The sequence below is a fragment of the Dermacentor silvarum genome, chromosome 6 (assembly GCF_013339745.2).
Source record: "Dermacentor silvarum isolate Dsil-2018 chromosome 6, BIME_Dsil_1.4, whole genome shotgun sequence".
NCBI lineage: Eukaryota > Metazoa > Arthropoda > Arachnida > Ixodida > Ixodidae > Dermacentor > Dermacentor silvarum.
In genome coordinates, this window is record NC_051159.1 from 149,277,461 (window position 1) to 149,295,672 (window position 18,212).

General features: G+C 45.5%; 1 protein-coding gene across 2 annotated transcripts in view; it reads right to left on the bottom strand.

Moving 5' to 3' along the window:
- Positions 1–18,212, bottom strand: part of LOC119456212 (condensin-2 complex subunit G2-like) — a 91,437-nt gene that overhangs the window by 66,667 nt on the left and 6,558 nt on the right. For both annotated transcript variants that reach the window (XM_037717847.2, XM_037717846.2), the window contains exons 4-8: positions 16,498–16,649; positions 9,223–9,387; positions 7,085–7,179; positions 5,530–5,602; positions 1,313–1,396 (exon numbers count right to left, since the gene is read on the bottom strand). In XM_037717847.2, the coding sequence (XP_037573775.1) occupies positions 1,313–1,396; positions 5,530–5,602; positions 7,085–7,179; positions 9,223–9,387; positions 16,498–16,649 (569 nt within the window). The remainder of the gene's footprint in view (positions 1–1,312; positions 1,397–5,529; positions 5,603–7,084; positions 7,180–9,222; positions 9,388–16,497; positions 16,650–18,212) is intronic.

Sequence of the window (18,212 nt, forward strand, 5' to 3'; positions counted from 1 at the left end):
TTTCATTTTGTTGAATTTGAGAGTTGGCGATGGAAGACATGGATTCATGATGCGTCGCTATCTTCACATTGGCAGTAGGAAGCGAACCCAGACACGCTTTCGCGTCCACTTTGCCCCCGCGGCTGATAGTGTCGCCCGTAGTGGCAAAATACTCTCATGAAAAGCACCTGCAGTGGGGAACTAGAAAAGCAGATTCGCGCCAACCTGCCCCCCTCCCTTTCTTCACCACCCTTCTACGCTCTTGATCGTGTTACTACGAGCTTGCTCCACTCCCCCTTTCCCCTTGCTCGCACGGGAAGACAGCTCTCATCAAACCAGCAGCCACTTGTAATTAAACCATTTCACCATCTTCCATTTATTATCTCGGTATTCCTTTCTAGCGGCAGTGAAATTTCGTTATACTGAAGTTCGTTGTAACAAGGTTCAACAGTATTAACAGCTGTGTCATCTTTCGCTGTTCCACAGTTTCCGTAAAACAGAAGACATTAGACAGTTTTAGTATAGCGTGTTTACCATAATAGCGGCCTTACTGGAATAGCGGGATCGAAATGCGCATGCACAGAATGCTAACCGACCCATACCGTTTAGCGTACGCACGCTATTTCTCAGATTTAACGTTACCGTCTTTGCGTGGTGTACGTAAAACATGGCAGCGGTCCCAGTCGCCCGCTTCGAACTGAATTTCTCGTTTTTTGTAGAATTCACTTCGTTCGTAGCAAATGACTGCGCAAGCTGCCTTCGCTTAGTCTCATGCCGCTTCGAAGAGAGAATGTTAACGCCAACCTTGAGGAATTTTAGAGATCACTTCTCGTTTCGAACGCGCCTAAGCCTAACGAGAGAAATTTTCTGCAAGATGCGAGCGCCACCTATCGGTAAAGTCGAGAGATAGGCGCGATGACGGCATATGGCCTCTGAGATGGGAAGATTGCGGAGGCTATGGTAGACAGCTAGTACAGCTTGTCTGTTTCGCTGCAGGTCGGCGGACATGGGAAGAAAAATACAACGCACTCCTGGCTTCCATTGAGCTGCCTCTCGCACTTTCTGGACGCATACACAGAATTACTTAGGTGCCCTATGTATGCGAAATTCAAAGCGTATTGTAATAGCGTCCCGCATGTAAACTACACTATCGCACTATACTAAAATTCTTTCTGCAAAATTTGTGTGTGGAACGGTAACCCTATTTCCGTAACCCCGCTATTACGCTAACGTTAAACTAAAACTGTCTATTGTGGCGTGACACTAGCAACGAAGGACTGCACGAAGAAATCGGGTAACAACCGTGCTTGACAATGAGCATTTCCCCACTCACCTTAAACAAGTTTTCATGGTGGCCCTCGACGAGATCCCCATTCACTGCCCAATGCATTATCTCTTGTATGTTTTCTTCGAGAACCTGCAATGTTAAAACAGCAAGATGGTGAACACTTGTAACCAACTATAAGGCAAAACACCAACACTGCAACAACATACAAAGTGTGCTGTGAAGGAAGATTTGAAGGAACCATTAAAGGAATGCTAAACAGTACGGTATATGTAGCCAGAGTAGTAGATTACACCAATACCATACATAATATACTGCCATGAATTTTACACTCCGCATTGGAGCTTAGTGGATTATGTTGAACATGCTGCCACACAACAGAAACGTCACACTTAAGGTGGCTCCAGAGATTGGCACTTGGCAATTGGTCAAATCGCATCATGCTCGCTACCTTCTTGCAGACAAGGAATGGTCACATGAAGCTTAGCCTCCAAAATTGGAAGTACATGCACAGTCTCGGAGTCAATGTCGCACATGGCCTCTCTACACTGTCTGCCATCTGGCAGCTTGCACGCTGCAAAATTTGCCCAGAAGGCTAGGAATCCAACAAAAAGATGTTGCGCATGGTGCAGCCTTCAAGCAAATGACATGCTATTCTAGAAGCACTGTATGGCACTTCCAAAACAGCAAATACAGTATAGACCACTTATAACGTAACCGTTTATACTGGCTACAACACGGCCTTTTCCGACTCCCGTTTACCCTCCCATAGAACTCCATGTATACGCATACCGCTTACAGTGCACAGTGCAGCCACGTGAGACGAAATGCTGCTTATAATGCGGCTTCCACGGGAAAATCTCGCCGACAAGGGCGGCAGCGAGCATGCTTCTCAACAAGGTGCATGCTCCCGGCCGACGTATGCATTATTCAATGCAGTCAAACTCTCGTTAATTCGGACTGGCGAGTTTTACCAAGTTTCCAGAATGTGGATGCCATGCAAAAACTCTACAGGAACATCAGATATGTGAACATCAACTATTTCACGTTTAGCAGGCTTCAAGATCACCAATCCAGCCACTTCAAAATTATTATGCCTGCTGCAACACATTGTGAAAAAAATTGGCAGAACCCATTTCACAATGACCGTTGACGATAATGTTGTTAACACTGAATAAATATAGAAATGTAACATATTGCCACTGTTGAAACGAGTTAAGTATGAGGCATGTACTGCAACGGGACTTTTTTCACACTTCCCCAAGAACACTAGGCACCATCTAGCAGAGCCACTACGTGTCCTCCAAATGCGTGGCGCGCCAGTGCGTGCGAACACTGAGAAACATGTACAGTGGAATCTCGATGATACGATCACGGCTAATATGAATTTCCGGATGATACGAATTTTTCTGTGGTCCCGGCTGAGCCCCATTACTTTGCAACGTGCTAGAGAACGGTTGTTACGAATCGATTTTCGACCCGCGTCGATTGATAAGAATAAACGGCGCCCCACCGACGGCCGCGAAAAAGAACAGCGCGCAGTCACGCGCTTTCTCCCTTTCTCGTTTGGTGCGGAGGCGCGGATGCGGCGCCGGACAGTGCGGAGGCAGCGACTGGGTGCGAAGAGTTTGACGTGGTGGTGCTTTGCTTGCTTTTGCGCGCGGCCGCCGCAGCGACCGAAGGTTCGTGCGGTCTATCGCTTCAACGAAAACTGAGCGGCGTAATCACAGCGCATACAAAGGTCAGAGCCGTGTGGAGGTTGCTTTCAAGATACGGCGCACGCGACAACCCCGACAGCCGGAACAGGCGCAAAGTACAAGAACGCATTTGTTGGCAGAGTAGAAGCCGCCCACCCTCCCTCCCTCCTGCGCTGCCTTCCCGCTTTGCTCCTTTCGGTGGGAGATTGCGTCGCCAGTTACCCTTGCGCCCGGTTGCAAGATACGCATTTGGTGCCCCGCAGCACAGAGTCGCCCCCTCCCCTCCCCTCCCTCCCTCCCTCCCTCCCTCCCTCCCTCCCTCCCATACCCCCCCCCGCCTTTCACGCGACGGAAGCAGGGCCGGGCTCGACTGGCGCACCTGGCCGTGACGGAAGTCGCGTTTGCTCTCTGTGCGTGAAGGCCCGCGTCGCCCGCACGAAAGGCGCGCTTTCACTCGCACATACGGCGCGCGGTGACGATTTTATCGCCCTTGGACTCATGCTCCACGTCTCCGCATCGCCTTCATTGATCTCCTCTCCCGTCGGTGGGCGCACCTCGTTGAGAAGCGTGCTCGCTACCGACCTTGTCAGCGAGATTTTCCAGCGGAAGCCGCATTATAACCGGTATTTCATCTCACGCGGCTGCACTGTAAGCGGTATGCATATACATGGAGTTCTATGGGAGGTTAAACGGGAGTCGGAAAAGGCCGCGTTGTAGCCACTTCTGCACTATAAACAGTTACGTTATAAGTGATCTATACTGTAAATGCTTTTTACGTGCGCGTGCCTGAGTGAGCTCACCTCCGACTCTTTAATTTAGCTAGTTTTAATTGTGTTTCGATGATACGAATTTCGGCTAATACGAATATTTTTCGTGACCCCGTGAGATTCGTATCATCGAGATTTCACTGTAATACAGCAACCGGGCTCGTCTCTCGCACTTCTTTCTAGACACGCTGTGCCATCTGATGGCGATGCCTAAAGGTCCGTGCGTGGCCCCCAAGAACAGAAGCTTGGTGCACCAATTCCTGCGATTGTTGAGAATTGTTCCCTCGCTTGCCGGACACCTAGTGGCACATACTCGGTGACCCAAGTTGCCGAGAGGTTCACTGAAGAGCGCCACATACCCAGTGCATTCATGGCACAGCTAGCTAAAGCGTTGGCATGAATGATGTTGATTGAAAAGTGGCACATATGCAGTGCATTTTGCGGCACAGCGTGCTAAAGCATCGAGTTTCTATTCTTGAGGAACCCTTATGTCGTGGGTTCAATTCCGCTGAGCATCGAAGAAATTTATGCCATCTTGTTAGAGCACAGCTCTTAGGGCAGCAAGCGTCGGTGTTGTCTCTCGACATAACCCAGTGAATGAGCGCAGCAAAGGATGAAAGCGAACGCGGAGTGCAGCAGGAGATGAAAGACGGTGATAGAGAAGACAGTGCGAGGAGGAAAGCGGAGTAGGAGGGTGCAGCGGAACCATGCGGTGGAAAGGGGAGGGGGAGGGCATGGCAAAAGCGTGAAAAGAACAGCATAGTGCCACGCAAGACGAGCTTTGCGGCGACGATGGCTACGAGATGGCGCCAGAGGAGCACGCATTTTCTGTATGAAAACAAAGCACTGCATGCGCGGAGGTCTGTCTGCAGCGGCTGCTGTGAATCGCACCCACGCATCACCTGCGCACTGCCCGTACCGACCTCCTAATTAGCAAAGCAGTCGCGCCACACTTCACTCTGTTTGCAATGTGCCGCACAAAACAGATTGTCCGCGCCAGCCAATATATCGCGAAATGAAAACATGTATAGAGCTGCGGTCAAATTGAGCATTAGGGAGTATCGTAATCGTCAGTGAATTTTTTTGTCATAGAGCAGCACAGACCTACTGGCACATACCCAGTGACCCAAGTTGGCATCAAAGAGGTTCATTGGAGACCAGCACGAACTGAGTGGCACATACCCGGTAATCCAAGTCTGCATCAAAAGGTTTCTTCGAACAACGGTACCTACTCAGTCCCGCATCTGCAGTGACCCATGTCGGTGTGAAAGAGGTACAATGAAGAGTGGCACTTATTTACACATTGCCACGTAGTCATGACCCAAGTTGGTCTGATGGTTGGTTTCGATGCCTGTTACCTCAGCACAGCAGCCCAATGCGCTACTCATTCGACCACGGACTACCCAGTGACCCAGGCAAAGGAAAAAAACGGTTAGATACACCCCAACATGGATAGTTGGCCCACTGAAAGTGCATGAAGTCACTCAAGAATGCTAGCACACTAAAACAATGAAAGAAGTGAACCCGCTGCATACAACAACGTGCTCACACCGAGCAAGAATACCCAGCTGTCTACATTCTCGCTCGTTTTACTAAAACATTTTGCACATTTATTCAATCTTGCAGCACAAGTCCAATCAGAAGTACATAAAGACGTATGTGACACATTTTAAATATTACTTTCATCAACGCTTTTGACGCACAATCTTGGCATACACAATTGTGTACACAGCGCCTTAAAGGGTTTATCTGACACAAGGAAGCAATAATGCAAAGTGAAGCAAAATGTATGCTATCTCACCGTAGCCTGCGGTGTGTCAGCCACTGCTTTCCACGCAGAGATATAGGCTCGGGCCAGGACTTGTATCTGAGAGCTGAAACAGATTGGTGCATACAATGGGTGTCCCACGACACAAAGTGCAGTCATCATTACCAGCCTTATTTATGCCGAAACCTTTGATCAGCATGTCTTGCATCATCCGACAACATCCCACGTCTGCAAATTTCTCAATTTGATCCCACCCAGTTATCTGCCATCCTTGACTGCATTTACCTTCCCAACACACTATTCTGATACTCTATTACACCACTGAACATCTTCCCAATGCATTAGATGCCTGCCCAACTATTTTCTTCTAACACGGTCAATGCTGCAGCGCTTTGTCCAGCTCAGACCCAGAAGAGCAACAAGCCCTGGTCAACCATTCCCAGACGGCGGAAAAAGCCAATGGTCTTCCGGACTAGGAAGTCCAACCACAAAACGACTTAATTTTTGACCAATAAATGTTTCATTCTCTCTTTTCTGAAATTCTCATTTCTACAAGTGTTGACCCACCAATGGGTAACTTCATATTCCCCTCGAACGTCGTGACGCACAGGCAAGTCGCCAGGGAGTTCTGCTCCTTTGAAACCTAGCCAAGGTGCAGAAAGATGGCGCCACAACGCATCAAATCGGAAGCAAGATGAGTTTTTCGTCTCCAGTGATTTTTAGCAAAGACGTCGCTTGCACATTGCAGGAAAACCCTGCACAGCCACACAAGAGGAATAACTGGCCACAATCCACCTCACAGTGAATGTGTTAATCTCAACTAAAATATTGTATACTTGGTTAATTCAACTCCGGTTAACTCCATTTTTTGGTTAATTTGGTCCTTTTCTATCTATCTCTATGGGCCCAAAATTTTGTTATTTCGATCCTTAAACTGGCCTTTGCCGGATAATTTGAACATTACCAGTCAGACTACACTCACCGTACGCCTATGGCGATCCCAATAATGACCCATTTACTGGCAGCGTCTGTTTCACCAGAGCTTAGTGCACACATTATCTCCTGCTGAAAACATTTTCAGCGTGCCCAAGAAGACTCTCAAGCAGTAACGGTAGTCACCCAATGTCTGATCACGGTATTACTCAATTCTAACGCGCTGCTTTTTCCCCACGGAAAATTGGACCAAAAACCACGTTCGCGGCGTTCATATGCTTTGCTGCATAACGCGGCAGTATTGCGGCGAAGTTGACTTTAGGAAACCAGCCACCACTGTGCAACAGATATCTTTGCCTATTTTTCATAGAAAATCAATTGGTACGTTACATTTCTGCTTTGTTTAGGACCTTTATTGTTATCCCTACGTTAGTTTTCTACTTTGGACACATCGAAAGCATGTGCACGCTTGATTCGGGCAAATGCTGCCAAATGAATCAGCAATGTTTTGACACTTTTTCTGCACCTTGTTTAATCCGATCAATTTCGTCGGTCCGGTTAGGGTCAAATTAACAGAAGTCGACTGTATTGGCTACAGTAGACAAAAGTATGTAACTGGATAATCAATGCTAAATATACAGCAAACCTTACAAACCTTGTCATGTTTGGCAAGGCATCATCCACTGCCTTGTATATGCCATTGGCAAGGTCCTTATGCAGTGTCAGCAGAAAGGAGATAAACTTCTTTCCCTGGAAAAGAAAGAGGGGAAAATGCAAACCATCTCAGGAACTCCTGTCAATAAAGAATAGCAGAGTGAGTTGAGGTTCTTGATTAAATGCTAATGACACAAAACGTAAGCATTCTCTCAAGTTTCGAAAATATGGCCAGAACATTTAAGAGAAAAAAAAAAAAAAAAAACACGACCTCAGGTGCAAGATGTGGGTTCGAAACCGCTTTTGTTGCTGGTTGAGAAATGGTAGAAATCAGAGCTGGCACTCTGCTTTCCTCAGAAGTGAACTAATAGAGGAAGGAGCCTGCATCTTCAAACTTCTATCAAGTACTCAGTACAGTCAGACATTGATATAACGAAGCTGTATTTGCAGTGAAAAACTTCGTTATATCGAAGTTTCGTTAATTCAATAGAACTAAGATGGGCAAATAAAAATAAATCGTTACATCGAGAATTTCGTTAAATCGAGGTTCATTGTATTGAGATTTGACTGTACAGGCTTCGTACAGCTCTCGTAGACAAAAATTCAAGGATATTGAAGAACTTTCAAGACCCTGACAAAGCTATTTCAAGGGTGCTGAGCAGCATACCCAGTAGCACTCTTTTACTATGTTTCCAAAACACCACAGCTAAACTTAGATATAACGAAGTCGATAAAATCGGCACTTTACTTCGTTATATTGAAATTAAGTTACTGAAATTGGACCTTTTATGCAAATAAGTACAGTTGCTAACATATTTTACTTGCATGGAAGAGGCTATAAAGCTTTTCGCATTATTGCGCAATTTGAAAAAAAAAAATTTTTTTTGTAATTCATCGAGGAAAAAAAAACTTTTAAATTTGAGAGTGCGTGACCAAAGATGGTTTCATGCCACGTCAATGATATCTTAACATCAACAGTATAAAACGAAGCTTGCAAAGCTTTCGCGTCCACTCTGCCAACCGTGGCTTATAGCGTCGCCCACAGTGGGACCCGCAGCAGACTACCTCCAAAATAAGGCGCGAGTGCTGCGTGAAAAAAAGCGAGCATCGCACCCGCTTTTGTGCAGCGCATCCAATGCAGCAGGGTTTTGGCTTATTGTGAGCCTCGCACGCCTTTCTCCCTTCCACTCCTAGGAAACAAGTCTGACAGCACCGACGGAATAGGAGAGAGGCGCAAGAAAGTGCGACTGACAACGTCATGCCGTGCAGGGCACTCGGATCAAAGGCAAGTGGCGAAAGGGTGCAGCATGCAGGCGCAGGGACAGCTTGCATTTTTTTTTTGTCTTCTTTTACTGTACCATTGTGTCTAAAATGGGGAGCTTGCTGGGTGCACTCTGATCCACCACAGAAAGGTGATCACAAAATTGATCTTAGACTGCATTACTCAAAACTTCAAGGGTTTTCAAGGGAACATTTCCAGGACTTTCAAGGGAGCTGAAAACATACCTTTCAATTTTGAAGCTTTTTCAAGGGTTTCAAGGACCTGCTTGCACCCTGTCAGTAGCAGGCTACAATAAGGGCCCTAGGGCTGCTTTTCATGAAACACCCTAAACGAACCTATTAGTGATGTTCTCGTGTTGGGGGGATACCCTCCTTCCTAGCATTACATTGCTGCGAGACTGGCCAAGCACTATGCACCGTGCATGAAAAGATTTCACTGGCATGTGTACTGTGTTAGTTCTGTTGAACCTCCAAAGCTGCCGCAGATGCAATGTTACAAGGCCATCTATAATTCGAGAAGTGGTGCCCAGAGGCTGCCCGAAAGATCCCTATCAAATCTTCCGAGAAAGCGTAGGACAAGCTACCAACAGCTAAAACTTAAAAATAAACACTTTCGACGGTTTCAAACAATCTCTGCACATGTTTCCTCTATTGATAAGACCGGTAATGGCTGAATAGGATATCAGCAAGCTGCTGTTCTTGACTTGGATGTGCCTGCAAAACATGTTTCCTCCCTCCCCACTTTTTTGTTTGCTTCTGCAGGCTTATTCACTGTAGTATGAGCATATGCTACAAGTGACATTTTACTATTTCTGCCCATTCGTGCTCAAAGCAAGTAAAGCTAAGAAAGCACAGCACCTTGGCAATGCTGAGATAGTTTGGCGAAACAGCACAATGAGCCAGCTGATCATAAAGAGTTTTGCAGTCATCAGGATCCAGCTCAACAGCATTCAGTCCGTCTTCATCCTCGCCCAGGCCACATTTCATCAGAAAGACCGACGTGACAAGCTTCTCGGCTTTTGACTGAAACAACACATATGGCACAGATCAACAGCAAGAACATTGCACTGCAAATGACAATACTTATGGCTAACCAAATAAAGCCATTCCTTATCAGTACTAGTTAGCAAACAGTTAGCATGGCGCAGACAAAACAGAACTCATCACAATGAGCTTTACTCAATGGCAGTCCTTTTCAGCACAGCAGAAGCTGCAAATTATCACAGTCGCTGAAGAGGTAGGGAACAAGGCCACTGGTTGAAAATACGACATGGACGAATTGTGAATCCGCGAATGGAGACTCTTTACAAAGATTTCAGCATTGTTACATGCAGTTATTTCCTTGAGTTATATGCACACAATTTTTTTTTTCTCGAGGTGTTGTAATTGGGGGTACAACTTATACGCAGAAAAATACGGTATGTTCACTTATTTCTGTGACATCATGGCAGAGACCAACTTCTTTCAATACTAGCACCTCTTGGGAAGCGTGCTAGATGCAGTGCGAGTTTGGTGCGCACAGCTTGTACCGAATTCTTAGGTTGTCACTTTAGGCGCTATGTTTTGGTAAAGGTTATTGATAGAGCAAAACTGGCAGCCTCATAATATCCATAGTCACAGCTCATCCACCTAGCAGGCACAATGTATTAGAAAAAGTTTTGATGAGCGAGCAGAAATTTAGATTTAACTTGAAAATTCACAAGAGTGATAACAATCGGCATGCTTGGTGAATGACTGACCACACTTAGACGAGTTTGCCATATCTTGTTGCCAATGTGCGTTTTCGTGAAGCATGCACTACATAAATGCAAGACCAAACACCACCTTCGGCCACTGCAAGATGCACCTAGTGTGCATATTTAATATTACTGTCTGTGGCCATTTACAGAGTTGGTCGATCTGTGTACAATGAAAAAAAAAAAAAAAAAAGTGGACAACAGTTCAAGAATGAGCCATAACTTCAAATACTAGGTACACACAAACGCACCCTGCAAGTGTACAGTCAAACCTTGATATAACGAAAACAAGTATAACAAATTATTGCACATAACGAAGTAAATATAGAATGCTTCTTACTAATCATCATCACCACTACTTTATGTCAACTGCAGGACAAAGTCCTCTTCCAGCAATCTCCAATTACCCCTGTCTTGCATTGATTGCAAGTTGTGCCTGCAAATTTTATCACACCACCTACTTCTCTGCTGTCCTCAAATGCGCTTCCCTTCCCCTGGCACCCATTCTGTAACTAACAGACAAATCATTACGGGCCCTACGCATTACCCTCCATGCCCAGCACCATTTCTTCCGCTTAATGTCAACTAGAATATCGGCTACCCCTGCTTACTCTCCAATTAACACTGCTGTCATCCTATCTCTTAATGTTACACCTATCATTTTTGGTTCCATCACTTGCTACGCGGTCTTTCACCTTGTCAGGATTCTTTGTTAACTTCCAAGTTTGTGCCCCATATGCAAGTACCAGCATAATGCAACAATTGTACACTTTTATTTTCAAGAGTAGCCGTAAGCTGCCGATCAAGATTTGGCAATGCCTCCTGCATGCACTTCGAACACATTTCTCTAAATTTCCTTCCTATGACCAGGGAGTACTCTGAATAATTGACCTGGATAAACACACTTTCACAGAGTCTAGAGGCTGAATGCTAATTATGAGTTCTTTGTCCTCTTGACAGGGTATTGAACATTACCTTTATCTTCTTACACTTTTACTTTCTCATCTAAGGTCCTCAATCATTTATTGCAATTCATCGTCAAGGTTGCTGAACAGGACAATGTCATCTGCAAACCACAGGTTGCAGAGATATTTGTCGTTGATGTTCACGCCTAATCCTGGCCAGCCTAAGAGCTTGAACACTAAGCATGCCGCGAATAGCGTTGGAGAGTGTCTCCTTGCTTGTTCCCTTTCTTGACAGGTATTTTTCCACTTTTCTTGTGGAGAGTTACGATAGCTGTGGAACCTTTATACATACAGTACAGACCACTTATAACCATTTATAGTGCAGAACTGACTACAACGCGGCCGGTTATGATGCGGCTTCCGCGGGAAAATCCAGTCAACAAGCACGGTAGCGTGCACGCTTATCAACGAGGTGCGCCGGCCGATGGGAGACGAGAGCAACGAGGGCGATGCGGGGGAGAAGCATGAGACACGGAGCGAATGAATGGGAAAAAAAATGGTGGCAGCTTCACACTAGTGGTTTAAAGACTGTGCAAACAGCGAAGCTGTCGATCCCATCTAGCTTTATCTCAGATCAGCTAAGTTGCAGGCCCGGATTGTTTTGTCAACACTTCTGGCTGCACACACACTTTTGCTCAGTAACGCGAGCTCATAACTCCGAATCATCGGCAAATCGCAGACCTTTCTCTGCCGCTTCACTGGCGCGATACTAGAGGTTGGTCCGAAGTTGTCTCATCCGCTCTCAAGTAGCGGCACAACGGTTTTCGCGCCGCGCTTCCTCTTCTTCTGGAGTAACGCACTTCTTCGGTCACCCCATTTTCAAGGCGATCTGCTCGGCGTGGAGACATGGGGCATTCTGTCGCCGCAGCGGTGACGCGGAGCTATTATTATGAGGATCCTCACAGTGATGTCACATCTTAGCTCCGCCTACCACAGCTGTGGAGACATGGCTATGTCAACACCATCTAGACAGCACAGGCCTACGCACTCTGATCTGTGACATCATGCTACCTGGCCCGAAATTTCCATTGCCAAGGCTGGCGTGACGAAAGCGGTGACATCAAAATCACTGTTGCTTACATGGGAGCATCCCCATTAGATTCTATGGCAGTCGGGCCAGGAAGCACGACATCATGGATCAGAGTGCGTAGGCCTTGCTATCTAGGTGGTGTTGGCTATGTGGGAGCTCAGCGTGATGACGTCATGGCTCGGCAAAGCGACGGCGCGTGCGCTGACGTCACGGCTTAGCTCCACCTACACAGCTGTTGCGAGGCTCGACGTTGCTAGGCGACGTGGAGTGACGTCATTGCTATGCGAGGTTTCCCTGCGCACGCTCCCCGGACTAACCACTGGCTTAAACAGCTTCGCTGTTGAAAGGCGCACGGTGGTTGTCTAGGAGACAGAGAAACCTTTTGCTTGGGTGCTTATCAGCGGTGCACTTTGCACTGAATACGGCTTCAGTTTCTGTGCACCTGTCGCGATGTGCGACGTGAAGTGCAGATATCACGCGAGTGACGCTGTCAATTTAAGCAGTGTTCCGCAAATTTGGTTTGGAGCTATTAGGCTTTATGTGCACTTGTGAGCTTCCGCCATTCGTACCAGTGCGTGTGTGCACACATACGAACTAGGTAGGCATTCGCAGTACTTACCGCGGCTGATCGCCCAAGGAACCAAACTCCGTTTCGTACGCGTTCCTATCAGTTCAGCCCGTGCGCGTGATCGCGTGCAGTAGTCTATGTAATCGTCTACGGGTAAGGACATATCAAGGGCGAACTTCCTGCAATGGCATGCCGCCCGACACCCCCGTCGGGTAGACCTAACCAGTCCGCCTCATCGACGACCAAAGTTGTGGTTTGGGGCCGAGTCAACGAAATAAATTGCAACGGCTGTTTGGCACATGGAAAGCAGGAAAACCACCTTCATAACAAAAGTGAGGGCACGGGCAATACTCGAATGGCTGCAATTTGGTCCGCAATCGCAATGTTTTCGGCACCGTGCATACGCCGATCAGTCCGTGAAATCAGATGAGACATTATACTATGCCTGAAATTTCGATCGCCGTTGTTTGTTTTGTTTGTATTATTTTTTAAATATTACTTTGTCTGTTTCATGCGAAGATTGTGGGTACTTGTCGACATTAACCTTTCAATGTTGGTAAATTTAAACAGATGCGAAACTCCCGGTCGCACGCTTCGATTCTCAGATACGGCTGCTTGGTCTACATGTTTTGCATACGTGCAGGGTTTGAAAATAGTTGTTTTGGTTATAGTGCGGATATTCGCGACTTAGGTTATAAGCGGTATACACTAGTTACTTGCAAAGATATTCATGTATCCTCCTCTACTCCTTGATTATGCATTGCCTCCATGACTGTTGTTGCCTTTTCATAATCTATGAAAGCCATATAGAGAGGTTGGTAGTACTCTGCAAATTTCTGAATTGCCTGATTGACAACATGGATGTGATCCAATGTAGAATGCTTCCTGAAGCCAGCCTGTAGTCTTGAAGTGTAGCCCTGGTTCTATTGGAAATGCAGAATGTATATTATAAAATAAAAGCTGAATGCAAGCTAATAGGCCTATAATGATTCAAGTCTGTCTCCTTTCTTATGGATCAGTATAATGTTGGCATTCTTCCAGCTCTCTGATACGCTTGAAGTCTTGAGGCAATGGATATAAAAATGTGCTTCCTGGAAGAGTTTGCAAGGTCGCCCGTACGATTCATCTTCTCCAGCCGTTTTTCCCCTAGACATGTCTTGCAAAGCCCTTCTAACATCACTAGTTATTCATGTGGCTTCGGTATCCTGTTCACTACTTCCAATCAAGGTTGCATGGCTGCTCTAGGCACTGCACAGGTCAGCACAGAAGTCCTCTGCTGCCTTTACTGTTTGATTGAAATTACTGATCACATTAACCTGCTTATATTTCACTGCATAAGTCCTGTTCTTTCCTATGCTAAGTTTCCTTCTTACTGATATCATGCTGCTACCATATTTTGCTGCTTCTTCAATCTACGAGACATAATTTGGAATCACTTATTTATCAGCTTTGTCACCTACCACTTCGCCATTTATCACCTCCCAATTCAACTGCTGCTTCTGAAATCAGTTTAGTTATGGTTTCATTCATTATCTCTCTTTTATCTTTCTGTCCAAAAGCTGCATGTTTGTTTGCGGGCACCAGCCTGAATTCATCTGCTTTTACCCTGACTGCGTCTAGGCTGTCCTGTTTCCCCGACTTGAAATTTTTTGTTCCAATTTCGCTCTTTCTCTCTTCAAATTGAAAGCACTCGTAGACCTCATTAAGCTATAAACACTGTCCTTTACCTTACCTAACTGTTCTACATCCTGCACTATGTCGAGGTCGGCCCAGAGTATTAAATCTATTTCACTTCCAGTTTCCCCATTAAGGCTTTTCGAGGTCCACTTCCCGTTATTGCTCTTCCGAAAGAAGGTACTCATTACTTGGAGTAGACTCCTTTCCGCAAATTCTACCAACATCTCTCCTCCACTAAAGTTGATGCCGTAGTTGCCAAGTGCCTGTTCCCCAGCCTGCTTTTTCCCCCACTTTCACATTGAAGTCACCCATAACTGCTACACACAGTTTGTACATTTCTCATTGCTAATTCAACATCATAGAACTGTTGTATTTCTTCATTGTTATGCATGAACGTTTAGTGTAGGCTTGTACTATCTACGCCTCCTATTTACCTTTAATACGACAATTGCTAGCCTTTCATTAACGCTGTAGAATCCACCAATGTGACCCGTTATGCCCATATGAATTAGAATTACTACCCTGTATTCTCTCTTATCTGGAAGACCTCTGTAGCAGAGGACGTGGCCGTTACTGAGGTTAGAACTGGCGAGGCTTATACAGTGCTGGCTAAGGTCAACAATATTCCAGGCAATGCCTGATAATTCCTCAAAGAGCCCTGCTAAGCTAGCTTCACTCGAAAGGGTTCACATTTTAAAGGGGCCCTGAAACACATTTCTAACTAATCATATAATCACATCATTAAATTACATCGCCTCACGAATCTCCTGCCACAAAAATTTTTCAAATCCTTCAAGCACAAGAAAAGTCAGACGTAGTTATCAGACCAATCAGTGGCTTTCCGTTTCATTTCCACTAGCGCGCTGGAAGTTACACAGGAGAGACGGCGAGGGGGGGCACGAGAGCAATGCCCCACTGGCCCCGCCCAAAGATTGAATGCAACACAGCTTGAGGCGGCCGCGGTATCTGTCCTACGATTTTTATCTCGGAGGCCACGCACGGTAGACACAGCGACGCACGACTGTAGTGCTAGGATCGGCAGTGCAAAAATGAAATGGTTCTTCCATCTTTTTGGAATCGCAGACATACATTTCATTCATTTAACTTAAATGAGCAACAATTGTGTTACTGAGATTGTTCTTGCGATCACGAAATAAACGAATTGCTGTTGTGGGTTGAGCTGCTTGCAATGACGCTGCACGAAGACACTGCGGAAGTGAGAGCAAGCGATTTTGCACTGCTTTTAACCTAAGATTGTAAATTTCCTGCGACATGCAGTGCAATAATATTTGGCTCGCATGTTCACAGGAACCTAGCCAACAGATTGGCAATATGCTCTTACTATGTTCAAAAAGTGTTTCAGGGCTCCTTTAAACTTTGACAGGTTCAGTTTCCAGTGGAGGTAAGTATAGACTGTACAGATGCAGACATTCTTAGCACCCTCTGCTGAATCACAGAGCTATCTGCTGCCTTGGTCAGGTCTTCCACAGCCGCCAATTGCAAGCCATGACAGACATTGGTCTAATACTAGACCAGGCAGGCCAATTCCGATTCTGGTGAAGAAGTGTCTTGGTGAAGCTCAGTGGACCTTCCCAATTTGGATGCACCTGGTCTGGTGTAGTCCCACTAACTCTCGGAACATTTCTTTTTTTTTAATTTCCGGTTTCAGGAGTTACTCAAAGCCTGGATATGTAGAGACCTGACAAGAAATTGAACTTAGGACTCCGAGGATAGAAACCCGATGTTCTAGTTCCACTCCACGCCTCCACTCATCACCAATGCCAGCCTGCAATGAATACTAGATATAATGAAGGTACCGTATTTTCGTGTCAGATGCAGATACATTATAACGAGGCTTGACTGTACAGCCAGGGTTAAAAGTTTATGGGAGGTGGCATCATTTCAGAAGCCTAGCCGCGCAGCATGGATTTACAATGTACCAACATTACTAACGATTTACAATTACCAACATGTACCAACGTACGCGACAAGGATAGCGTTACACTGTTTTAATGGCTGGAAGCTAAAACTGGGCTGATAGTATCTGATCTCATAAAACCTGCATCCTGTAAACTTGCGACCCTGCTGTCTGTACATGCACAACTGTATGCCAAATTTCTACTGCGAGCCGAAACACAGATATTGAGCGTAGACTACCTTGGAGTGTTTCCTCAGGGACAGCTGCACAGATCTTGTGAATGTGTTCAACCACAGGTCTTTCCAGCCTTCAAGTTTCTTGGTGCACCATGTGACGCAGAAGGTGTGGATGGAGTCGAGCAGCTCTCCGTCTTCCAGCAGGGGCATAACACCTGAGTCACAAAGGAAACCGCAATGAACGCTTTGACAACAGCATTGAAAGGGTACAATCTGTTGCAAACAAGTTTCTATACACCAACAAGCAAGCACGCAACAGACGACCTTTTCTGGTACTAATGGCAATGTGCTGCGATTGAAAGTAAAAGCAAAGGGTCACATAGCACCCCTTTTACACCTTTTCTTGCCAATGTTTTTTTTTTTTTTTTTAAAGGCATGGGGGCTAGTATACCTTATACAGAATATGCACCTTCTTTGAGCAGACCAAACATCGCAAACAGATCACACTTTTGCAATTCAGGTAATATATGTAAGCGAAAAGTTTGACGATCATGTGGGGCGGGGGGGGGGGGGGGGGGGGTCAAATTTTGCTGAAAAAAAAATGACAAAATGACACATGCTCCGTTTCCCCTTTCTCTTGTTTATTATACACATGGTGAATGTGCTGATAGCATGCAAAGCCAAACGCTCCTATGTTCCTGTTAACCACGGTCAATATTAGTGCGTAGAAATTTTCTGATGAGCTTGTTTTCTTTACCACTCTAAAAGCACTATGCACAGATTTAGCGGAAATTTTATTCCTTCCAATTGCTAAGGTACTTACAGGGGAAGAGTTGGGCTTTAAGAAATGTGGAGCAAGTTACCACTAGAAATAAAACTGGCTATTAATTTTAGTTTTCCCCAACAATGATCGAGCGTTGGTAGTTGCACATTCAGCACAGGATAGGCACACACACACATTTTCACCATGGGTGCCAGCGAGTGTGCTGTTAAAATACAGACTTTGCTTATAAGTATTAGTCATCTTAAAGACTACTGACCAGTGTCCTCAAGGTGAAACCAACAAGTGTTAAGATAGTTGTTCATAAGAAATTTGGATACACAAGCTTAAAGGTCAACTGCAACAAAGTTGTGCACAACATAAAAGCCTAGTTTCAGATAGTGTAAAAATAGAACAATTTTCACATAAAATTATGTTTTAAATATCACTGGAAGCGCCAAGAAGTGCTATCAAGGATTTACCTTTTTGACATCAAAACTGGAAATAAAATTCCATTGCCGCTCGCCATAAATGAAGCGAGATCCGAAACGTTAAGAACCAGTGCGGCGGCTCCTCAGCATAATCTCCAGAATTAAGCAACGCCTGCAGGTTGCTGAAGATCGCCGAGGCCATGATCTGGGATTGACAGCTAACGCCAGGTGCACATATCATCTGCTTAGGTACTACTGAAATGCAATTACTAATAAGAATTGGGCAACTGGCAGTGTTGCAGCTCTGCTAAGATTGTTTCAGCAGCAGCACGTAACTCCTCGTTTATAACTAATTTAGCCAAAGTGAAATTTAAAAAAAATAGCATACTCAAAGAAAGCTATTTGCTTTTACCAGCAACAATAAAAAAGGAGTTTGCCTATGCAGAAAAAAAAAAAACCCTTGTGCCAGGGGTTTCCTTAGCTGCTGCTATATTCTGCCAAAGCAGTCTAACATTGCAACAGCTGTAAAAATAATTAGCAGGCTAGGACAGTGTGTCGAGACTTAATTTCTTGGGAGAATTTTTTTT